Below are 26,433 nucleotides of genomic sequence, written 5' to 3'. Positions count from 1 at the left end.
GTTCAAATTCTGTGTCCATAGTGGGAGGACCCCAGACTAGTTGTTTAACCCCAATTTCCTTTTGTGTGTCTGTAAAATCTGTAATAATAATAATGGGATCAAATTCTGTGCTGCAAACCTTAGTATACTCTATAAACATTAGCTATTGGTATTGCCATATCATCATGGTCTTCTTCATCTTCTTTCTCTTCCTCCTTTTCTTTTCCTATTTTCTTCTTCTATCTTCTCATCCTACACTGATAACTACTTATAGATTGTTGGAAGATCTCTCCTTGTTATTACTAAGTGGTAGTACTAATTAAATTCTTATATACAGTCTATACAAACAACTTAATTCCTTAGCTTCTGCTACTGATACTGTAGCATCAGAAAAGGACTGACTAGAACCAAGGACCAATTTATGATCTTTTTTATTTTGTGGGTTGCCATAACCAAAAAACTCTGCCAAGCTGGAAAAGATTTCTAGTTCTCAGTTATAACGTTCTATCAGAGGCTGGGCTCACACATGAAATCATCCAATTTGGAGTTTTTTAAAAATGTAAATATGATATTCATATTTTCAAAGACAATAAACCTCTAAAGCATATTGATTTAAAAATATATTTTAAGTATGTAGAACTGGAAATTTTTATTTAAAGAAAATAGAAACTGAAAGAAGCCAAAAGACTAAGCTAATTAGATTAAATTGAGAAATAGCATAAAATGGATGTGATGATTGTAACTCATATAACTTCTTTTGTCTCTTTTGAATGAAAAAATTAACTTTTTAGAGGAAAAAAGAAAGGTAATCATAGATAACCTTATGAATATTGATATTATTTTGATTTTTGTGGTTATTTCCCTTTTCTGGATATTATAAAGACAATCTCTGACAAAAGTTTGGGGTGATTTGGTGATCAATCTCAGGTTGACCTATTTCCTATTTAACTAGAACCAAAAGGTAGGAAGCTTCTGAAGCAGTATGAATGATGACGATAAAAAAGGCAAAATTTCATTGCATATCTTAATATTGTGGTAGTATACAAGGAAGATAAAAAGATTCTATAATTTCTAGTGTGTGTGGTTCCAAATTAAAACAAAACACCTATGATTTACCTAAAAGAAAAATTGTCAGATTATCAGATAACTATTTTGCTTCCCCCCCTTCACTTTCCCTCCCCCTCCCCTCTGTTATTCCAGCAGGGCCTTTTTATGTTGGGTTTTTTTTTTCCCCAGATTTGGCAATGTGGGGGCACTTTAGAAATTGTGACCTGCTCACATGTTGGCCATGTGTTTCGGAAAGCTACACCTTACACATTTCCTGGAGGCACTGGGCAGATCATCAACAAAAATAACCGACGACTGGCAGAAGTTTGGATGGATGAATTCAAGAATTTCTTCTATATCATTTCCCCAGGTTAGTTGCATTTTGAATTTTGAATACCACAGTCACATCACTTCACATGTAATATGAGATCTAGTGAGGGTAGAAACTGCATCTTATATTTCTTTAAAATGAAACAGAACTTCTTCTGGTTTTTTTTAAGCTCTTAGTTACTATCATAGATTGAATATATATTTGAAACTTAAAAATAAAGGGAAATTTCTGGAATTTCCACATTCACATTAATGCTCCAGAAAACACAAGAACATTCTTTTAAGGCATAATAGGCTTTCCTGAGTCCTTGAGTATGCCATACACCTCTTTTTCCTTAGAATTGTAACTATGCCTTGAATATTATGGTGATTTCTCTATAAAATAATCTAATAAAATGTTAAATATACAACATGCAAAGAATTCCCTCTTAGTATTTTTGAATGGAAAACACTATCCCCTGATGCACTTTGGCACTTTCTTCTGTCCTCTTTTAAGTGACAGAAAATCATAGCCTCCAATGAATCTTCATTATATTAACTCTATTCCTAGAATAGAGCTGTTTATTTTGCAGAACTAGAGAGTACAAGACTGTTGTTTATGTTTCAAGAAGGAAAAAAGGCATAAATTTAAATATCTATTTGTCACATATCTTTAATGTTAATTTTCATTCTTGCCCTTTTCATTCATTTTTATGCTTAAAAAAATCTAAATATTTATATGATAGAATTTTTAAAATTATCATAATTCTCTAGAAACTGCCTCAGTCAGCAAATACTTGCAAAGGAAGCCGGCGTCCAAGGACAACCTGAGTTTAGAATCTAAACTTATCTGTAAAATTTCATTAATTCTTCACCATCAAGAACAGTAAAACCTACTCAAATTTGAATTCTCTAGTCCAGATATGCTGCCTGGAGGAAGTGGAAATAGCACTAAAGAAAACAGAGATATGAACAAACATTTGGGCTAAACAAAATAAATAGAAAGGAGGGCTGTATTGTAACTACCATAAGTTTGAGCTTTTAGAGAAAAAAAGAAAGGCAATCATAGATAACCTTATGAATATGGATATTATTTTGATTTTTTTGGTTATTTCTCTTCTGGATATTAATAAGACAATCTCTGATATGAATTTGGGGTAATCTGTTGTCAGTTCTTGAGGTACATGAAGAAAAGTAAAGGCATTTTTAAAAGAAATTTTAGAAAAAAGTTTTTTTTTTTTTAATATCTCCCTTTCCCTCCTCTTGTTTCCCACCACTGGAAGATGACTGAGAGAATATAACCATTGCTTTTCCACTTACTCTTAGTTTTTATGAGTAAGCAGCACACATACTAAGGTTATCCTTGATGAGTCTGTTAAAAGAAATATCTAGGTTTTCTTAAACAGTCCCATCTTTTATAATCACACAATTGACTGAAAAGTGTGATAAATATAAGATTCCAATTGCTAATTTTCTGTTTTTTCTTTTTCTTTTTCTTTTTCTTTTTTTTTTTTTTTTTTTGGCTGAGGCAGTTGGGGTTAAGTGACTTGCCCAGGGTAACACAGCTAGGAAGTGTTAAGTGTCTGAGGCCAGATCTGAACTCAGGTCCTCCTGACTTAAGGGCTGGTGCTCTATCTACTGTGCAACCTAGCTTCCCCTTTCTGTTCACTTTTTTAAAACCATTTGATTAGGTAAAAGAGAATATCTAACTTGAAAGCTTTTTAAAGACTTTCTTCTATAAGATATCTCCAGTTAATATGCCAGAACTACATAGGATTCCACAAAAGTTATGATGACATACCTTGGCCCTCATCCAGTGAGAAATAAAGCAGAAAGATAGACCTACCAAAATTGTTCTCTCCTTATCACAAAAGTACAGTGCAAAGTGCAAGTCAAAGAGGAATTCCTTAAAAAATCATAATGTCCTCCTGATAGTAAGGATTTCACATTACTTTGTGCTGATTACATCAAGCTTGGAAAAATTTCTTCTAAATGAGGTCCATAATCATTCAAAAGAGCATAGCCTAATAATGATTAAGTAGATTTAAAATGTTTATTGTGAACTTTTCCAGACACACACAAATTTTGGACTAATGCTGCAAATAGAGAGGGTTCACAATTAGAAAGCGAAGATGGCTATATTGTCTTTGTAAAATTACAAAGATCTTTCGTGATCCCAAGCATCTCAAAGAACCAAGGCACCAGGGAATAATACTCCAGTATTATTCCAGTGATGATGCATAGAAATACAATCTCCCGCCTAAGAATATAGTTAAGAATGTTCCTAAGGATAATAGAGGAAAACATATGGTACACGAGTAGTCTGTATCACATTACAAATGAAGAATTATGCACAAGTGTTATAAAAGATATTATCAAATACATATGTGGATTGGGGGAGGGGGGAAGGTAGGTCAGTCATATAACCAAGAGTAAGACTGGTGACAGTCTATCTGTCCACATAATGTGACAAGAACTCAAAGAATATTTACAGCATCAATAGTGTCAGATTCATAGGAATAGACTTCACCAAGGATGGAGCAAGCATTCCATAGCAAAACAATTGTTCTGAAAAACTAATTGAGGAGATTGAGAAGAAAGAAATTAAGAATCATTGGATTACTTGAAACAAAGAAACCTAATTATATTTCAAGAAATCTTCACAGAAAACACTGGAATCAGAGGGCAAAGTGGCTATAGAAACATTCTCTGGTTTACCATCTGAAAGAAACCTCCCAGTTAAAACTCTCCAAAGTATTATAGCCAGTATCTGGAACTTTCACTTAAAAGAAAAAATACCACAAGCAGCCAGAAAGGAAGAATTCAAGTACTGAAAGAACTTAGAGTATCATATTCTAAAAAGCAAACGATATAGGCTTACATAACCATAATTTATACAGCACAACTATAATCCTACTGAGGAAAATGTGCACCTTTAATGAAATTAAGTATTTCTAAACATTCCTAATGAAAATATTAGTGCTGCATTAGAAACCTGGATATGCAAAAATACTTAAAACTCTTTTTTGAGCTGGCATCATAGTATATGACTAATAGAACACTGTTGTACTATAAAATGTAATGGGATTAGGGGAATAGTGAGGTACTTTCAGTGGCAAGATTTATATGAATTGATGCAGGGTGGAGCTAATAGCCAGGAAAACATTTTATACAGTGATACCAGCATGGTCAAAACAAACAACTTTGAAAGAATTAGAAATTCTGATGAGCATAAACCATAATTGATGATAAAACATGCTACTTTTCTCCTGATAGAGATGTAAAGGACTCAGTGCATAATGACATGTATGCATGTAATGTCCAAATTTATTTTGCCTGATTGTATATATTTGTAACAGGATTTTTTATTTGTTTTTGTTTGTTTTTTTCATTCTCAATTGGCAGAACAGGAAGTGGGGTAGATGAGAGAGAAGGCTTTCAATCAGAAGGTTGATTGAAAAAAAAAACTTTAAAAAAGTTTAAGTATAACTTAAGTATAACTTTAATAGGCCTTCAAATATTTAAAGATAATAGATCATGATTGGACTGAAAATTAGTCATTAATGATTCAATGTCAGCTTGTAAAGAGGTCTCCAATGAAATGCCAATATATTTGTATTTGGACCTTGCTAATTAACATTTGAAAATTACAGAAAGTTGAGTGGTATAACTAACATACTAGATGAAAGAATCAAGATCCAAAATGAGGTATGATAGGTTAAATCTATTAACAGAATGAAATTCATACATGTAAATAAGGAATCAAAGAAACAAACAAGCATCTATTAATTGCCTGCTGTGTTTCATGTACTATGTTAAGTGTTTTTTAGAGGTACCTTATTTGATTCCTATCACAGCCTTGTGAAGTATTATTATCTGTATTTTTTAGATAAAGAAACTGAATGACTTGCCCAGGTTCACACAACTTGTAAATGTTTGTGGTTGCACTGCAAGTTATATCTTTCAGGAACTTATCTTCTTTGATATTTGATTGGACCGTATCTCAAGTATTGTGTTCAATTTGAGCACCACAGTTTCCAAAGGACATTTGTTATGTCATGATCTAAATTCTGGGAGACAAAGTTCCGAGCACAATCTACTTATTAGCTAGGTTAGCAGTACCCATGTGCCAATAAATTGGGTTGATGGCCTCTTTCAAAAGACTAAAAACCTTAAGTAAAGGCTAAAGTTTTTAAGTTAGCAAGATGACAGAGCAACATCTTGAGCAACTTAGGTGTGTCTTCTTCTAATTGGCTATTGATGACATAGAATTGAGATTACATTATTTGACTCTTCCCTTCTGAAACCCTCTTAACTAGAGCCACAACACTGATTCAAATCACAAGACAAAAGTTCTCTAGAAATAGAATTAGTCTGTGGACTACAATAGTTTAGATTAATGAGATTTGACCAGTTAGATTAATCTAATTTCTCTAGAAAGTAGAAGGTGACAAGTTTCTCTTGGATGGGATGATATGTGAAGTTTACAAAGGGAAGAAACTGTTAAAAAAAAAAAATATTAAATCTAGCCTTGAATTAAGTCTTAGCAAAATTGAATTAATCAATCTTCAATTTCATAATTAGCATCTAAAAGAAAGTAATTTAGATAATAAAGAACTTTAGTTGAAAATTTTGGGGATATTTATTTTGGAGGAGAGAAAACTTAGAGGAGATGTAACAGCTATCTTTACATATTTGAAAGATTGTATAGTGTGCAATAGGGATTAGATTTGTTCTCTCTGGCCTTAGAGGGCAAAACCAGGAGCTATGTTTGGTGTAAATTGCAAGGAAGAAAATTTAGGCTTGATATAAGAAAAAATTCTTTTAAGTATTGGAGCTATCCAGGTATGATATATCCTGTCTTAGTGTGGTCCTGAACCATATGTCATGATCTAAATTCACTGGAAGTCTTCAATCAAAGATTGAATATTTATTAAATATATAGTGAGAATTTTTTGTCTTGTATAATTTATACTAGATGTCAGCTAAGATCTCTTTCAACACTAAATTTTATGAATCTGTCTTTAAATCTTTTCTTAGTTCTAGACTGGGTGTCCTTGAGTCTTTTGAATCATACTTCACATAAAATAGTTTTGATATTCTTTACTCTCATAGTTGTCCATTTTCATATAGGTTCCTTCCTTTGATGTGAGCACATACTTCTGTTGCATGAATCATAGGGGATAGAGATCTGGCTTCTGACTTGGCAAGAGCTGGATTCAGCTTCTTTTTCTAAAATTTATAGTTGTAAGATACTGGGCAAGTTATTTAACTTAGTACCTCCAACCAACTATCTTAAACTCCAAAAGTTTCAGAAAAGGTAGACATTTTGCACTGTTACAGGAAGTTTCTCTCTAAAAGTCCCCCACACTAATGAAGTTACAGATTTACACTCCCTTTCTTCTCCCTCTCCCATCCTCTCCTCCTCCCCCCCCTCCCAAAAAAAAAGAATTTGGGGCAGCTAGGTGGTGCAGTGGATAGAGCACCAGCCCTGAAGTCAGGACCTGAGTTCAAATGTGATCTCAGACACTTAACACTTCCTAGCTGTGTGACCCTGGACGAGTCACTTGACTCCAATCATTTCAGCAGGAAAAAAAAAAAAAAAAGATTTGCTGAGTTTATTGTTGATATTTTTAAGCAGCTACATCACACTGTTGAGATATACTGAGCTTTTATTCAATTAAGTGTCATATGAAATTCAGTCAAGCCTAATTTGTCCTGTCCTATGTTTATGCAATAGATGTACTTTGAGCATAAGGCATTACATTTATTTTCCTTCAATTTCAAATTGTTAGCTTAAGGCTATCGTTTTTCAAATATGTTTGATTCAGGATTCTGACATTCTACTAGCTGTTAATTTTGTAAATTTGAAAAACATCTTTCTGTATATTTACCCAAGTCTTCAGTAAAAATGTGTAATAGGAATAGGGTTTTCTGTTAATCTTCCAAGAAGCTCTCTACATATTGGCATTTATCAATTAATTTAAAACACTTATTAAGTACCTATAGAATATAAGATTTTTTGATGGTCATTAGAGATACTGAAATAAACAAAAAAATTAGTCCCTGCCCTCAAAGAACTTATGGTTTACTAAGGAGGTAGATCAAGAAATAGATAATACAGGATAATGAATGTTTGAATTTAACTGAATCAATCTCTTAGTCATCATTCTTTTTATGTGATCATTCAACTGCCTATAAATTATCTTGTAATATGACTTCAAGATTATGCTGGGTACTACAGATTTAAAAATTTGCTAATAAGAAGAGATGTGGAATGAACATACAAAAATATTTTATAGGATAGGATGAAGAGAGACATATAAAACATTCCAGCAAAATCTGAGGAAAGAAGAGTTAGAATCAACAAGTATTTGTTAAATACCTACTATTTGTCAGACTTTGAGCTAGGCTTCTGAAAATATCCTGTATTTTGAGGATATAAATATAGTGAATATAACAATTCCTATTCTCACATAACTTACATTGTAACAGGAGAGGCAACAAAAGAATAAATATGAAGAAAAAGGGGACACTAGCAGTTGAGTTTGGGAAATGGTTCATTTAGAAGGTGATATTTGAGCTGCTTCTTGAGGGAAAAGAGGGATTCTATGTGGTGAAAGTAAGAAAAGAGTGCATTCTTTATGTGGGGAACGTTCAGGGCAAAGTCACAGAGGGGATAAAGCAGCAAAACAGAAAAAAAAAGACCAATTTGGTTATGTCACAGGATTCTAGGAGGAAGAGTAGTATACAGTAAAGCTAGAAAGATAGTTATGTACCAGATTATGAAGGGCTTTTAATGGCTGAACAGAACACAGAAGATAAAATGGTCGGTTTTGATTACATAAAATTAAAAAGTTTTTGTACAGTAAAACCAGTGCAGCTAAAAGTCAGAAGAAAAACAAGTAATTATTCTGGGGAAAAAAATCTTTGCAACAAGGTTTCTCCAAAAAAGGTCTCATTTCCAAGATATATATTTCCAAAGGTTTAAATTTTTAAGTGTAAGAGCTAAAAACTTGAATGAACTTGGTATGAACTGATAGCTGAAAAGTGAGCAGAATCATGAGAACAGTTTATACAGTAATAACCATACTGTAAAAACAAACAACTTTAAAAGATTTAAGAACTCTAATCCAAACTGTAATCACCCATGACTCCAAACAATCGTAATATGCTACTTACCCACTTCCCTACAAAAAGATGATGGACTTAGGGTACAAAAGGAAACATTTTTAAAACATAGCTAAGGCAGGAATTTGTTTTGCTTAAATGTAATTTTAAAAAGTTAAACAGAAGTTTATAGTTTATCTTAGAGACACTTTATTGAGGAGAGAAGTGACATCAGGTCTGTGCTTAATTACATATGCAGTAGTACGTAGGATGGACTGAAATAGGGAAAGACTTGAGACATAGAAGCCATTTAGGAGGTCACTGCAAAAGATGAATAAGAGATTTTAATATCTGAACTAAAGCTATATGTAGGGTTCAAGCAAAGAATCATATGAAAGAGCTACCATATAGATAGAAGTGATAGTTATTTGACAACTTAGTGGTTCTGTGGGGTCAGAATACCAGTTATGTTCTGAATCTGGAAATCATGGTGCTTTTGACCAAAATAGGGTAGTTCAGAAGAGGGACAAATTTTGGGGAAAAGATAATGAATTTCGTTTTGGATAGGTTCAGTTTGAGATGTCTTCAAAATGTATAGTTTGTAATATTCAATAGGAAGTTGGTACTGTAGAATTGAATTTCATGGCTGAGACTGGAACTAGATATATCAGTACATGACTTATGAACATAGAGATAATAATTAAACCAAGGAGGGCTGATGATGTCGCCAAGAAAATAATGGAGGCAAAAATTGGGGCCCTACCAGAGAACTCTGAAGAAGAAGAATATTTAAAAAGCTATATAGGGAAGGAAAGAAAATTTTGTCATGTAAAGGATGTGGTAAATGTAGTAAATGATATGGAGGGAGGCATATAGGATAATCTTGATAGATTTTGTAGTAAAGAAACATCTAGAAGTCTAGTTTTATTGGAACATATAGAGTGTAATCTGTAACTGGAAAATTCAATTAGAGCCAGATTATAAATAGCTTTATATGCCAAGCTAAGGAGTTTATATTTTATCCATTTTTATCGTATGAGCAACTGGGAGTCATTAAAACTTTTGAGGTAGTAAATGATAGATTTTAACAGACAGTGAAATATAGGGAAAGGGGGACATGGAAGCAGGAAGAACATTTAGGAAGCTAATTAGATTAGAAGGATCTGACCATGTTTAGTAACAGGTTGGGAGAAATGATGTAAGAAATGTAGCTGAGATAGAATCAACAGAATTTTACCAAGTAGTCTGATGAGAGAGAAAAGAGGGGGGAAATAAAAATAAAGACTTTTGGAATGACATAGAGAATGGTTGAAGATACAGGAATCAATGAGTTTGCAAAAGGGAAAAGTTAGATAAGAATAGACTTGGTAGTCACTGATAATTTCATTATTGATTCTGGTAATATTTGACTAGTAACAGTCTGCATACTTTGCATTTTGTTTTGTCATTTGATTCTATTAAAAAGTAATTCTTGATTTTTTTTTTTTACCTTTATTATGTTTTGGAGTTTTCAAATCTATTATCTGGTTTAAATGTGACTTAAGTCACCAGACTTGTTTGTCTTTCTTATATAAATTTAAGTTTTTTAGGAGAACTTGGAATGAATAGTTAATAAAATAATAATAGCAATAGCCAGAAGTCATGTAATATTGAAGGTTTACAAAGTGCTTTACAAATATTATCTCATCTTGTTCTTACAACGATGGGAGTTGTAATGGGAGTTGGATGTTAGTTATTCTAATTTTATTGATGAGAAAACTGAGGCAAATGGAGATAAAATGATTTGCCCCAAGTTCACACAGAAATTGTCTAAGGCAGAATTTTAATTTGATTTTTCATGACTAAAGACAAGTACTATCCACTGCACTACCTAGATGTACCATAGATTCTTCTTGTATCCTTGATGCTTTGGAAATAGGATTCATTTTAAGTCAGTAGGACAGTGGTATACTTTTATAGTGATACCTTCTTATTTCTTCCTCCTTTCCTTCCTCTCCAGCCTTATTCACCTGTTAGATGCACTCAAGTATGTTATTTTGTAATATACTGAAAATTCATTTCTTTCAACAGGAGTTACAAAGGTAGACTATGGAGACATATCAACAAGAGTTGGGCTAAGGCACAAATTACAGTGCAAACCTTTTTCATGGTACCTGGAAAATGTTTATCCTGATTCCCAAATCCCACGCCATTATTTTTCTTTGGGAGAGGTAATGAATGTTTATATTGTATATTTGCTAGTATTTCATCTTTATCTAATGGGATAGTGATTGAAAAAAAAAAAAAGGTATTCCTTTGGGTGCTCAAACTTCATTTACTGAAATATCCATCTTATCAGAAAATTGTCTTTTCTGAATATGCCAAAATGTGATTACTTTAAATCAATGTCACTGGATAGCTATTTTTATATGACAGTATTATTGATAAATTTCAAACCCAAAACATGAAATTACAATTTTTTTTGCCTATTTTACCTATTTACATGTTAATACAGTAAATTTTACCTTACCTCAGTAATTTTTTAACTGAGAAAAAAAATTTTAAATAATCTTTTTCTCATATTTGTCTTAAATAACCAATTTAATCAATTCTTTCATACCATTCAGTTAAATTTTTGTATATGTAGTATAAAAATACAGCTATGTATACTGTATACTCTTTCTTTCCCCCTCTTTTCTTTCCTCTTTCTGTTTTTGAGTTAGGTTTATTGATTTGGTAGGGAAAAGATCCATAGTTCTTGTTATCTTTAATCAAAGCTTAAAAGAAGTTGACATCGAAAAGCAGACAAATATGTGAATGAAGAAATATCAAACTTGCAAAATGATTTAAAATAGAACATATTTATGATTGCATATATATAGCATTGATAATTTTTCATTTGAACATTGTCTTTTTGGTTTAAAAAATGCCTCAAAAAATAGTAGATGTATGACTAAACCAACTAACTTAGTTTTAGTTAGGAAATTTTCTCTAAAGTTGGAAAAATTCACCTCTAATCAGTTATTAATACTAGAAAATTTTATATTATCTTAAGAGTTTTTAAGATATTTTTTGTTTTAGTTGTGGTTCACCTATAAGCCTTTAACTGGTTTGAAAGTGAGATTTCCCTTAGAAAATCGAGGCCATTCACTGAGATTTCCCTGTTTTCAGATACCTTCCCCACCATCTCCTCCTTTATAACTGCTTTCTCCTTGCCAAAGCCATCTCATACATTTGATCCCTTCCCCTTCCATCTTTTCTCCAGCACATTGGCTCTTCTTTCTTTAATCTTCATTCTCTTACCATCTATTGGCTCCTTTCTTGATGACTGCTAACACACCCAATTCTCTCATCCTCTTGAAAAAAATCCTCACTGGTTTGGCCATCTCTACTATTATATCCTGTTTCTTTCCTTTTTGGCTACATTGCTTGAGAAAGTTGTTCACACTAGATACCTCTAATTTCTTTCCTTTTACTCTTCATTCAGATCTTCTCATTCACCTGAAACTGCTCTCTTCAAAGTTACCAGTGGCACTTTAATTGGCATTAAAGTGGCATCCTTCTTGACTTTTCCTGGGGCATTTGATACTATTGATTACCCTCTTATAGGTTATCATAACACTACTTTCTCCTGGTTTTCCTATAAATTTGACTGCTTTTCCTCAGTCTTTTACTGGCTTTTTCTGCTATCTGTTACTGTCTTTGAAGGCTCTGTCCTTGGCACCTATTCTCTCTTTCTTTTTTCTTCTACTGTTTCATCAGTTCCCTTATATACTTCCAGTCTCTTAAATTCCTGAGAATTCTACATCATAACTGTCTGTTGAATGTCTTAAACTGGATATCATCTAAACATTCCAAACAACATATTCAAAACAGTTCTTTATAGTTCCCCTAAAATTCTCCTTTCTTACCTTCCAATAACAGCAGGAGCACTACTATCCTTCTAATCACTAAAGTTTGCAACTTTGGTATCATTGCCTAATCTTCTCATTTCTCCATTTACAACATTTCTCACATTCATCTCATTTTCTGCATTCACACCATAGATCAGACCTTCATCATCTCTCACCCAGACTATTGCAGTGACCTCATTCTTCTTTCTACCTTTTATTTCTCAACTCCAATCCATTCTCCACTCAGCTACCAGAAGTGTGAGTTTGACCTACTCAGGTAGGTCAGTTCTAGGTAGATAAGCTCCATTGACTCTCTGTTGTATCCAGGATCAATGACATTTAAAGCCCTTTAATTCCTGTTCTTTTCCTACCTTTCTATTTTTCTTACACTTTATCTTTCTCCAAACCTATGATCCAACCACGAGGAAAAGCAGGTAGGCCAATCTCCTGTCCTGGTAACTTAGCACTAGCTGTTCCCCAAACCTGGAACCTAATTGTGGGCTCACTATGATTTAAAAAGAACTTCCTTCATATTTTGACACTCCTTGAATTGCTAAACTTCAGGGTCATAAAGTTGTTGTTGTTGTTGTTGTTTTTAATTAAAGAAAGTGAGAAGAAAAGAAGTAAATCAAATATTTTTAAATAAATGAAATAAATATCAGTGTTTCTCTCAAAGCATAACTCTTGTGTTTTGGCATGTGCTAGGGATATCTAGTTATTTGGGCTTGGTTTTAGTTTTCTTAAGTTCAGTAACTTTACATCATTATCCAATTTATTTACAGATCCGAAATGTAGAAACAAATCAGTGTCTAGATAACATGGCAAGAAAAGAAAATGAAAAAGTAGGAATTTTTAACTGTCATGGTATGGGAGGCAATCAGGTGAGTATAATAAAGCATGGAAAGAAATTTTTAAAATTTGAATATATGTTCTGTCCTTTTTAGTTACATAATCATTTTCAGTAAATACTTCCCCAGCTTTTATAAGGAGAGTAAAGACTTGTTGGATATAGTGAATGTGAATCTTATAAGTATTGAACTGAAGCTGCCTTTCAAAAGACTCTCTCTGTTAATTATTTATATTGCTGATGCTAGATATTTGCTTTCTCTTTAGTTAAGCTTCATAATAGGCTCTTTGTATTTATAAAAACCCTCTTTGTTTTTTCTAACTATTGCATGGCAGAGTTAAAGGGATATTAAAGGTCATCTAGCTCAATCTCCTGGGGATGCTAGGATCTCTAAGGGTTATTATTCAGACTTATTTAAACTCTTCCAGTGACAAGGAACCCATTACTTCACAAGATGGTCCAATTTCTTTTTTGTTGAGGTACACTATAACAGTGAATGGAGAGTTGGTCTCAATCCAGAACACCTGGGTTCAAGTACAGACTTTGGCATATAATTGATTTTGTGTAATCCTAGGCAAATCAATTAATCTCTCAATACTCTAGGCAGCTAAGATTCAGAAAATTTCAGAAAATTTGCTAACCTGCTGAAATAAGTTTTCTATACTAATGAAATCAGTCTGCCCTTCCCCCATCTATATTTAATTGTAATTTTTGTTTGGTCAAAATTAGTTTCTCTGTGATTTTCAATCTTTGGTTTTAATTTTGCCTTCCAATTAATTCTCTTTATCTGTTATCTGTAATTCTCTTATCCACATGATAGTCCTTCAACTATTTGAAGACTTTTTATCATGTACCTGCTAAAATTTTCTTTTCTTCAGTCTCTCTTTCAGTTCTTCTTCAGAATGTTATTTCAACTACACCAGTCAGCATGATTTTTTTCCTTCTTAATATACTTATTTTTTCATTGTCCTTACTATGGGAACTAACCAGAACCAAACATCATATTTCATTTAAGGAACTGATCAAAGTGAATATAGTAGAATTGTTACCATCCTTGTTCTAGATCACATTCAAGTGTTGAAGGTAATCAGTCATATCATACTGTTGAGTTATATTGAGTTCAGTCAGCTAAAATCCCTCTGTCCTTTTCTTTGACACTTTATTTAACTCAGCATTCCCTGTCCTGTACTAAAGCTGTTATTCTGCTCAAGCTTATTAATAACTTTTACATCTATCACAATTAAAATTATTTTGTTAATTTCTACCTAGTATTATATAGCATGTTCTGATATTTTTAGGTATTGATTCTTCTATCTAAATCTTAGCTTTCTTTCCCTTTCACATGTAAGATAAACATATCTTCATCCAAATCACTGTTAATATTGTTGATGAAAATAAGGATAACTATTTAGCTGTTCTCCTAATATTGCCTCCAATCCTAATTTTCTTTTTATTCTTTCCCTTTCTTTTCTTGACTCCTCCTACACCCATTCTTCAGGGATTGTATGGGGGAGTTCCAAATAAGAAGGAACTGGAGTAGTGAGGAGTCATAGAAAGAAGGGAAGGAAGGGACCAACACTGATTATACTGGCTCTGGATTTGGAATATTGGTTCAAGTCTTACCAATGTGGTCATGAACAAGTCACTTACTTTTCTGGCTTCAGAATTTCTAAGTTTAAAGGCTGTGGCTCCTAAAGATCTCTTTCAGCTCTAGCTCTTTGATCCTGAATGGGATCACTTAATCCCACTCAGGGATTTACAAATCCTACTTTGTGACTTGACAGGTTTTTCAATCTACACCTCATCTTATTTCTCATTATATTTATTAAAATGAAGGGGTTGAACTCAGTTGACCCATAGGTCCCTAAATCCTTAGTCCTATGATGTAATAACTTGAATAACAGAATTAGATAGCAAAAAGGTCTTAGCAAGTCAATTCAAATATTTAAAATAAAATTTAATAGAGATAAATATAAAGACAGAATTGATTCATCAGTCAACTTCAGAAGTAAAGGATAAGGAAGAGATGGGTAGATAGTGATTTATCTGGGGCAAGATGATATTTTAATAGTTTACAACAGGGGTCCTCAAACTTTTTAAATAGGGGACCAGTTCACTGTCCCTCAGACTGTTGGAGGACTGGAGTACAGTAAAAACAAAAACTTTGTTTTGTGGGCCTTTAAATAAACAAACTTCATAGCCCTGGGTGAGGGGCATAAACATCCTCAGTTGCTGCATCTGGCCCATGGGCTGTAGTTTGAGGATCCCTGGTCTACAAGTTCAATATGCATCTGCAGTGTGATACAATATCCAGGAAAGCAAATGTAATCTTAGGTAACATTATAGCAGCATAGTATCCAGGTCCTAGGGTTGTTGATTATGTCATTGTATTCTACCTTGGTCATATCCCATCATATCTAAAATATTGTGTTCAGTTCTAGAAACAACATTTTTAAGGCCATTGATAAAACTAGTGTCCAGTGGAAAGTATCTCTTAACATTGTAAGAGTTTACATTCTTCAGCTATATTGGGATTGATTTTAGAAATTTGGGGGTATTTTGTCTGAAAAAGAAAAACAAAGCTCCCTTCAAGTTTTTGAAGGATCAGCATGTGGAAAAGGGATCTTGGCCCAGAGAGTAACACTAAGAACAATGAATAAAAATAGCAAAAAGCCAAAGTGAGGTTCTGCTTGCCAGGAAATTTTTCCTTTGCTGAATGAGTTGCCTTAGTGCTTTGCATATAGTAAGGGCTTAATCAACACTTTTTCATTCATTTATTCAGGAAATAGTGGATTTTCTCTCTTTGAAACCTTTAAGAAAGAATAGATGACTACTTGTTGAGTGGATTGAACTAAATGGTCTCTGAGGTTCCTTTCAACCCTAAAATACTTTATAATTCTGTATGTATAATGTATGTATAATTCTAATGTCGGTGTTTTGGTTTCTTAAGGTTTTCTCCTATACTGCCAACAAAGAAATCCGCACAGATGACTTATGTTTAGATGTCTCCAAACTTAATGGCCCAGTCACAATGCTAAAATGCCACCATCTTAAAGGCAACCAGCTTTGGGAATATGACCCAGTGGTAAGTCCTAAAATTATTCTATTTTAAAGAATTGAACAAAACTAAGCTGTTATTAAGAATTTAAATGATTATTTATTTTTATTATATAATGTATTTCTAACAAGATAAATTATTTTTATTGGTTTGGAATATGAACTTCCTTTACTTCCAGGTAATAGCAAATAGTAAAATAATTACTTGCACCAAAACTTACCCTATAATCATCCCTGCAACAGAGTAGTTATTTTCATGCTTAAAGCATATGTGTTGTGAGAGTGAACCCCAGTATTTAGATTGTACTTAGACTGTTTCTATTACTTTAAGTATTATTAACTATTGTTTTTTTAAAAACCTTACCATTCTTGCTATCTTCTATATTTACAAATATGTTCATTTTTGAGGAGCAGGATAGAGTATCACACCTCTTTCATTGGGTATAACTTATCAATGTAGGGAGCTCCCAGTGAGAAATTTATTCTACAAATGCAGTTTGGAACAGCCAAGTGATAAAGTGATAGATAGAATGTAGGAAGAACTGAATTCAAATATGGCCTCAGACACTAGCTCTCTGACTTTGGAGCAGATATCTGCCCCTGTTTCATATCTGCTTCAAGTGTATTACAAGGATAAAATATAATAGTATTTGTAACTTTGTAAACCTTTAAGGCAGGATATAAATACTGGTCATCATCATCATCATTAATATCATTATTGTTATAGAACCTTTTTTGTAACTTGCAATATTAGAGCCTCTGGGACACTGAGTAGTTTGTGACTATCTTAGAGTTAGAAGCTAGTATGTGTCAGAAGTGAGATTTGAACCCTTTTCTTTCTGGCTCAGAGTCCATATTCCTCTTATATAAGTATTTAAAGATCATTTATTAAAATATATATCACATTTCTGAATCACATGAGCAACAAAAAGGCAAACCAGACATTTTTTTCTCATCCCCATGACCTTTTAAACCACTTCAAAACAGAAATTATGTACCAAAGATAAAATGACTTCAACTGTTTTATGGTCTAGGATCAAGAATCCATGCTAGGAAGTAGAAATCTCAAAGTCTTTGAACATAAACTGGGAAAATAAGAACAAAGAAGGAAATGTAGCCTCCAGATCTAGTAAAAGAGTGCAGGGATCTATGAATAAACACTGCAAAACAAAGGAAAATAATCCAACACTTAATGAGACAGAAGACCTTGTGGAAAATGAAAACATGGAACCATACCACATTATTCCTGAGTGGCTTAATTGAGAATTATGAAGCAGAATTTATGTTGTGCACAGCAAAAATAACGAACAGATTAGAAAAACTTGAATCTGCAGTGGCAAACTTCACTAAAGAAACAAAAGAGAGATCAATAGAAAAGGAATGCAAATACACAGAAGTGTAAGACTATTAAAAAAGAGAAGGCAAAAACAAGAATAATGAAAAAAAAAAACATGCTTACAAGGCAAGCAAAACACAAAGATCTTAAAGACAGGTTGCATAGAGACAACCTAAGGCTCATAAGACTTTCAGATTATTACAGGACAAAAAAAAAAAAAAAAAAACCACCTTAATACCATAGTAAGGGAAATAAAGAAACTATCTTGAAGTTCTGAATAGGAAAATGAAATTCCAACAAAAAACATATGCCCGTTCTGTACATTCTAAGAGCACTTCTTTATTGTCTATATTGTCTTACATTCTTATTTCCTTTTACTAATATTTAATGGCAATATCTATATTAGATTAATGTAGGAAGAGTAGGTGGGTTAAAATATGTTTTCCTTTAAAAATTTAGATAAAAGTTGAATTCTAACTAGTGGTATAATTTAAACATTTCCAGTTGATCATAATAAATCGAAACATTTATAGTCATATTTTCCCGTCTACCTCAGTAATACTAATAATAACAGGACTGGATTTAAAGTCTGAGTATTTGAATGTAAATGCCAATTCTCCCTGCTCCTTATCACCTATATAACATTAGATAAGTCAGCCTCTGTGAGCCTTACTTACCTGTGAAGGTTATTGAGTAAAATAATTTCTAAAGTTTCTTCCAGTTTATTCTTATGATTTTGTATTCCCATGTTCCAAAAATAGCTTTTGACTTACTTGCTTTGCTTATATTCTATGAAGTAGGGAGTATAAATATCCTCATTTTGTAACTAAGGAAAATAAAGTGTTAGAGGTTAAATGACTTACCCATACCTACACAATTCATTTCACTTCAGTAAACATTCCTGTTCCCTTGAGCCCCCCCTTTTTTTTTTTGCTTTCCTCAGAAATCTTTTTTCCTTAATTATTCACTGCTTAATTATCTCCTTGTTCTCTATTGTCATCTTAATTTGTTACTTTCTGGTGACTCTCTCTCACCCACTTAGCTAGCAAGTGGCCAGCCTGTTACATAAACTTTTTGTCCTGGCTATAAATTCAGTTTTTAATCTACTAAATTATTTACTTCACTGCCTCCATTTCTACCTCTCTCCTTAACTGTCCTTTCTTTTTTGTCCTCTTTTAGAAGAGATTGTCCTGCTCATCCCAAAACTAGCCCCTCAATCTTTCATTGATTTTGAGTCCCTGGCTTTTCTGTAGAATGCTTGTTCAATTATCTGCTCCTTCTCCTGCCCACATACATGCAAAGATAATAAAGACTTTTATTGATATAGCATTTTGCTCCATGGAACAACACATCATTGTCTCTGTTTTTCAGAAAAGAAACTGAGGCTCAGGAAAGTTACTTAAGACTTATTCAAGAACTGATTCCAAACCTCCTTTTCTCTTTTTTTTGTTCTGCCAAAAGTACCTACAGATTTATCAAGGTTGAAAAGATCTTTACTTATCATCAGGTTGCCATGTTCTTTCTATTGTACTCCACAGTCAAGCTTCTTCCTGTTGTTTCAAAGTACCTCACCACTTATTCTATCTTTAATTGAAAGTCTAACTTTTAATAAAACAGTTCTCTCAGAATTCACTGATGATCTCTTGATGATTAAGTCCAAAAGTCTTTTCCCATTTCTCATTTTCTTCTGCTACTTCTTTGTTATTTGACACTTGCCTCCTTTTTTTCTAAAAACTTCTTCTCCTTTGGCTTATGGGGTAGTCCATCATGTTAATGGTCATTTGTTTTCTCCCTTTTTTGATGGGGCCAAATCTGTCTCCTTGACTTTAGGTCAGTTGCCATTTCCCCTAATGTTGTGGAGGAAAGCAGCCCCAGATTTGGAGTAAAAGGACATGTGTGCTCGTCCCAGCTCTTCCACTTAATGCATTTTGTCATATTTATCATTCTAATGTGCATATAGTTATAGTGATTGATATTTTTTGAAAAAGAAAAATCTACTTTTGCAAGCTTACATTTTCATTCAGGCATGTTACCATTTTGTAAGCCTTAAAAAGAAAAATTAACCAAATTTGTCTTTGATCTGAATTAAGAAGAATAAAGCTAAAAATGAAAAATAATACTCTCTACCAGACTGCAGGACCTTATTAAAGTGGTAGATCTTTCAAAAACAATGTTTGATTAGAATTTCAACAAGCTGTAAATCCACAAACAATGAAGAAAATGTAGGCCTGTTTTGATTTAGGATTTAAGTTCCTTATAGATTTAGACTTGAGGCTTAAAACATCTATGATAAAAATGTCACTATGCCTCAGGAGAGAAAGAGGCCTATGCAAGAGATGTTATGAAGATAAAATAGACAAATCTTGTAAGCAGCTTGCATATGGGTGGTAAGCAAGAATAAGGAGTGGAGGGTGACACTTAGGTCGAGAACTTTTGGAAGAGGATGGTACCCTTAACAATGAGTGAGATAGGAAGAAAAGTTTGAGAGAGAAATTCATTTGTTCAGTTTGGAGTTTTTAAGGTCTTTAACATACTTTGATGTTTTATCCCCTTTCTTCTATATATGCTATGAAATAGGCTAATCCTATTTTTGGCCACATTCTTAGCTAATCTCTTGCCATTTTTGTCATTTCTTCCTTGCACCAACTCTCATTTCCATCCCCTTCTCTTTGACACAACCTCTCTTGTGGTGCAGGCTCCTACCACCTCACATATCTTCTTGGTCTCCTAATCTCAATTCTGTCCCCTGTCTGATCCATCCTTGTTAGAATCCTTACAAAGTGTTAACTCATTAGAGTTAATAGAAACAATGCTTATGTAATTGGTTCACACATTAGAGTGAATCCTTACAAAGTGTTAAGTCACTAGAATTAATAGAAACAATGCTTATGTTTACACCTTTGAGAGTTCACACATTAGCTCATACATTGGAGTTCACAAGTTCGGGAGATTTTCAAGTCAGAAACCCACAATCCCACTCTCTCAGAGGAGGAGTCAACCTTTGGGTTCACACCTGTAAGAGATCATATATAAGGAGCTCCTGGAGTCAGAAGTAAGAGACTTGAAGAGATTGAGAAGTGAGAAGTCAGTGGAGGAGATTGAGAAGCCAGAAGTCACAGCTGAGCTAGAGACAGAAGCTGGAAGAGCTAAAAGACAAGCTGCAAGAGCTCTTGGAACCAAGGAGGGAGATAGGCTTTTAAGAAAACTAACCGGGCTATTTTGAAAGAGACAAGACTTGGAAGGAGAAAATAAACATTTGGATTTTATCAGCTGGCTGCATTTGAGGTGATTATTACTTGGAACTAAAACTAAGGCTGCCTCCAGAAAACCTCCCCAAGAAACCTGCTCTCAGAGAACGATCATATTATACAAAAGAAAAGAACATCACACATTCTCCATTAGCTGCCAAAGTGATCTTCCAAAAACATAAGTCTGCTATGTTACTCGCTTTTGTAGTAAATGCCTATCACCTCTACAATCAAATATGAAATCATGTTTTTAGGCACTAGGGTGCATTTTTTCCTTCATATATTTCTAGTTTTCTTAGATTTCTCCTACATATCTTCTAGAGTCCTTGGACACTGTCCTCCTTGTTGTACCTTTAAAAAGGGCACTCCATCCCCTGACTTCATGCCTTTTCATGCTGGTGTATTCTTTTCTAAGATTATCCATATTGTCTCCTCCATTAAACTAAGCTCTTTGAGGCAAGGGCTGTTTTTTGCTTTTCTTTGTTTCTTCAGTGCATAGCACAGTCCATAGCTTGGAAACATAGTGAGGACTTTAAAATTGCCTTTTGATATAACTTTCCCTAATGACTTTTATTGATTGCTATTTCCTTTCCTCATCATTTTATAATGTTTGGAACTTATCAGAAATAATCTAATATGTGTCTTTAATTATAATTTTGAATTAACATAGAATAACTTGATACTATAATTAGAAGCAGGTAGATGGCATAAAACAGAGTGCTGGACATGCACCCTTGAGTTCAAAGTAAGCCTCAGGCAGTTGCTTCCTGTATGGTCTTGGCCAGGTCACTTAAATGTCCCTCTGCCTCAGTTTCTTGATTTTCGAGCTGAGGATAATAATAGCACCTACTTTCCAGGAACATTGTGACAAAATTAGATAATAGATAGAAAGTTCTTTGTAAACCTTAAAGTACTATAAGTGTCAGTTATTATTATCATTATTAATAATGTTTTAAATACCTACCCCTTTTTTTGTTGTTGTTTTTCCTTCATAATCCTCCTTGCTAATCTCACCTATTTATTCTTTCATTTTTTAATTTTATTTCATGAAGTAGTCCATTGTTCTGATTGATATAAACATTAAGTACATAAGTTAATTTTAATAATTGACTTTGACTAACAATGATTGGTTGATGATTGGATGCTGATTATCTTGTGGTGTGAAATTCTAAGTCTTCTCTAAAGGAAAAATATGTCAACTCTTCACTTTGTATTCAGTTATATTTAGCCATTACTCTTAGAAACATTGTTTTGCTCAGGAATGAACTTCTCACAAATGAAGGGACCATAAATTTGTTTGCATGGTCTGCTTGTCAACTTTTGCAGCATGTTGTGTTTTGTTGTCCTTTGAAGTGGGCCATTCAAAAAATGGTTAAGAATAAAAAACTGAATATTACTGTACATGCAAACGTAACACTGAAATATGTCTCAAGAGAACAATACCTTCCCACTCACTTGAAAGGACAGCTAAGTGGCCCCTCAAAGGGTTATTCTTGGAGTCAGGAAGACTTGAGTTCAAATGTGGCCTCAGACACTTAGTAGCTGTGTGATCCTGAAAAGGATTGCTCAGTTTCCTTATTTGGAAAAATGGGGATAATAATAGCATCTACCTCACATGATTGTTGAGATGATTAAATGAGAGATTTGTAAAGCTCTTTGAAACAAAAACGCTATAAATGTTAGTTGTTATTACTATTAATTTGGAAGGAGTACTTTTGAAGACATTAAGAAAGATAATATCGACTTTTGAAGATAAAAACTAGTTCATGATAAAGTGGAAAGTTCTATCAAGAAAAAGGAGATAAAAACAAAGAATTAGAAATGAAAGAATTAGATAAATATGTGGTGGTAAAAATTTTCCAATTTTTCTGATGTTTGGCTAAACATTTGGAATTATTCACTATATAACTTCCTCAGTTGCTATTTTGGAAAGCGAATCCCTTATATTAATAGGGCATTTCCAACTTCTAAGAGGTCTATTTTATTTTATTCTAATCCATAATCATCTTGTCCCTACAAAGGTTATGACTAGTAAAAATTTATTTAAGAATAAAAATATAGATAGCATCAAATACAGCATGCCTGCCTTCTTAAAATTTGACAACATTTGAACAGTAAAAATATCTCCAAAAATAATTGTTACCAAAGTTAATATAGAATCATAGAGTTGAAAGATACCTCCTTTTTCCTGTATGGACCTGTTAAAAGGCTGTAAGTTAAATGCCAGTCTTAAATATATACCATTTAAATTGGTATTTTTAAAATAATAAGTGCAGATTGTATATGTATTTCCTAGAAGTCATTGTCTTTTTAAGTTGAGCTCATAAGTACCAAAAATATACAAAGAGCTTGCTTTCTTCCCCCCTTTATAATAATCAACCTCTTTTTTTCCTCCCTTCCAGAAGTTAACCCTGCAGCATGTGAACAGTAATCAGTGCCTGGACAAAGCCACAGAGGAGGACAGCCAGGTGCCCAGCATTAGAGACTGCAGTGGGAGCCGATCTCAACAATGGCTCCTTCGAAATGTCACCCTTCCAGAAATCTTCTGAGACACTTATTAAAAAAACAATTAAGGATTGACTGGGCTACCTCAGCACACATTTCTGCCACATTCTTAAGTAGCAAAAAAGGAAAAGTGCTTGCCTGCTCTGCAGGATGCCAGGTTTATCAGCCATTAAAACTTTGACTCTCGCTTTTCACTAGCTGTGAACCAGCCTTCCTTTCTAAGGACGTGAAACTACATACTAGTGAAACTGTGCACACTGATGTTTACAAGATTGAAAGAGTCTTTCATCAAAGAATCATTGTAGAAAATATTTAGACAATGAAAACTTAACCAACGAAATATGCTCTCTGGAGAGCTGCACATATTGTTATAGTTTGCTTTGCACATCAGTAATTTCTGCTGAAAGTGCTATCATAATGAAGAGATTTCCAAGATTTTTTTTCGTAATTAAAACTGGTAACCAGCATATGAAATATTGATATAAGAAAAATGAAACAGCTGGAACCAGATTCAGTATCATGAAGTAACATTTTTACAGCAAAAACTATATTAAACAGGGTTTAAAGGAGATTAAATCAAAACTATGAGAAGTACAATTTGTTATAGTATAGTATCAAATTTATATGTAGATTTTATACCTCAGTGGGGAAAAATAACTGATTCCAATGACATTCTTTTATTTTCATCTGTGTGATAGTCATGGATGCTTTTTTTTTTTTCCTGGGGTGCTGAAATTAATTGAGCTGAAAAAAAAAAATTTGGCTCTTTGAACATCAGTTCATTTTTCCACACTTTTTTATTTGTATTTGGTTTGTGGGCTGTTGGAATTGTAACTTTTTTATTGCCTTCTAAGAAACGGAGGTTTAGCGTAATGTCTAACTTGTTCAGTTTAGACCAAGCATCTCATTTGCTCTTGGGTCACCTGGCTTGTGGACTTTTCACAAACAAAAAAATTTCTTAGTGCATTTTCAATTTCTTAACTTAACTTGACTGATTATGCTTAATACCCAAGACTCATACTACTGTACTACAGATTTGTTTTCATAGCAATAAATCTTTGGTTATTTGTTTATGATTCCAGTCAACAAAAGGCCTGCAAAAGTGGTTTATTGTTTGGGTAAGTGGAGATAACATAGTTGAAGGTTTTCTGGAAAACCTTTTTCTGCTCCATACTCAAATGTGCTTCATTGTCAAGTGCATACTTAGATTAGACCCTCGAATTGTAATGTTGATCTGCTGCTTTTTTTTTTTTTAATAAAATCTGACAGAAAATGTTTAATTGGAATTTTTTTTAATAAAGTAACCAAAGAAGTGCTCCATATAACAGCCCTGCATTTCTTACCTAAATTCCATTTTAGTTAAATCCATTTGGATTTTTCTAATTTTTGAACCACAAGATAATCTGAGCTTATAAGTTGGCAGAAATCTTTTTTAAAAAACCCAGTTCTTTGATATGTACAAGTTTTTCATCCTATTTGCAAGATTCATATTTAACTGTTATTCCTTTTGTTGATGATATTCTAAGATTCACTGCTGGCAGTGTTATTTCCTGTACTTAACAACAAATATTGCTGAAAATAACTTCATCATCAAGGGTACCTGCCATGTTGATTGTATATATATTGTCCAGTAATCTATTTAAGTTAACTAATATGTATTGCGCATCCATAGGATCCCCTATACTAGGTGCTCGTGGGTGCACTACAAATCAGAGTATGCAGACCAGGCCCCCATGGAGCTTTTAGTCTACTCTAGAATATGAAACATATCATGGATTTTTTTTTTTTTCTGTCCAACTGACTTTGTCAATTCCATCTTTCTGTGGAACTTATGCTTTAATAATCTAGGCCTATTATTTACAAGTAAATTTTGTGACCAAAAATTTCTGCTTCAGTAGTGTGCTATAGCCTGGAATTACCCTATTATAAGAGAGCCATGGAGCAATGAGATTTAACTTCTGGGACATTATTGTTAAAACGTGATAGATAACCCCATTGCTTTCTCTTTTTTTCCTTTTTCTTTTTTTTTTTTAATTAAAAAATAAAATCCTGAATAATGTCTTGAAATTTTAAGATTAACTACTAGTTGTGCCTCAGATTGGTTTCATTAGTGGTGTTTAAAGGATTCCCTTCAGGTCCAGCTATGTGGCAGGTACTTTCATGATTGCACATCGCTCCACACATAAGCTGGGTTGGAAGGAAAAAAATGGAAAAGAAAGGGCAAAATAATAAAGATGTGGAGGGAAATGACCTAAGAAGAAAAGGACATAAATGTGACAAGGATGGGTGATCGGCAATTAAAATAGTTACTTAATTATTTGCCCATTTTACTTAAGGGACATCCTCCTCAACCTGCTACAGTACTAATATTTTTGTTATTTTATCCTCACTAGTATTCTTGAGTATGTAACTTTGTGCAGTACTCTTTTATTGGTGGAAACCACCAACAGACACTACTGACCACATTCAATAACAAAAGAAATTAAGGTTTTATTTAATTTGTATTTGAATTTAAGATAGGGTAGGGTTATGAGTAGTTACTTGAGAAAAAGCTATGTGACCCTGGGCAATTCACATTACCCTCTTTGCCTCAAATTCTTTATCTATTGGAGTTGGAGGAAAAAATATCAAATCTCTTTAGTGTCTCTATCAAGAAAATCCCAGATGGTGTCAAAAAGAACAACAACTGAACAACAGCAAAAGGAAGGAAAGTTGTATTTAGAAGAAAGAAAAAAGTTTAGTTTTATAAGAAATACTGTTGGGAGAAGTCGTGATCAAGTACACAAGTTTATGCCACTTTTTGGCCCTTTTTTGCCAATCTTGTATCTCATGTCATTTCTCCTGTTGTCAGTAATTTCCGTGACTAATAGCAGTAACATCCCCTAATCTACATCATACATATACAACTATAATGAGATAAAATTCATTTTAAAGCATTTAGTTTCTTTATTATCTCTCTAAATATCTTGGGAATTCAGCTCCTTCTGAATCTTGTGTGTGCTACTCTTTTTGGTTTGAAGATTCTCCATCTTGATGGAAAGAATAGAAACTAGTGGAGAGCTATGAAAGTTTTTTCCCTATTATCTGTTAATCCTGCCCTCAAGCAGTGGACCCATGCCTTCC

General features: G+C 33.3%; 1 protein-coding gene across 1 annotated transcript in view; it reads left to right on the top strand.

The window, feature by feature from the left end:
• GALNT1 (polypeptide N-acetylgalactosaminyltransferase 1) overlaps window positions 1–25,377 on the top strand; it is a 165,126-nt gene extending 139,749 nt beyond the window's left edge. Inside the window, exons 8-12 of the mRNA XM_051969768.1 lie at window positions 1,216–1,396; window positions 10,516–10,655; window positions 13,100–13,198; window positions 16,115–16,249; window positions 23,208–25,377. Of these exons, the coding sequence (XP_051825728.1) occupies window positions 1,216–1,396; window positions 10,516–10,655; window positions 13,100–13,198; window positions 16,115–16,249; window positions 23,208–23,354 (702 nt within the window). The 3' untranslated portion in view covers window positions 23,355–25,377. The remainder of the gene's footprint in view (window positions 1–1,215; window positions 1,397–10,515; window positions 10,656–13,099; window positions 13,199–16,114; window positions 16,250–23,207) is intronic.
• Window positions 25,378–26,433: the final 1,056 nt, after the last annotated feature.

This window comes from Antechinus flavipes, chromosome 1 (genome assembly GCF_016432865.1).
Source record: "Antechinus flavipes isolate AdamAnt ecotype Samford, QLD, Australia chromosome 1, AdamAnt_v2, whole genome shotgun sequence".
NCBI lineage: Eukaryota > Metazoa > Chordata > Mammalia > Dasyuromorphia > Dasyuridae > Antechinus > Antechinus flavipes.
The sequence above is the reverse complement of the archived record's forward strand: the minus strand, read 5'-3'. Positions and strand labels throughout refer to the sequence as shown.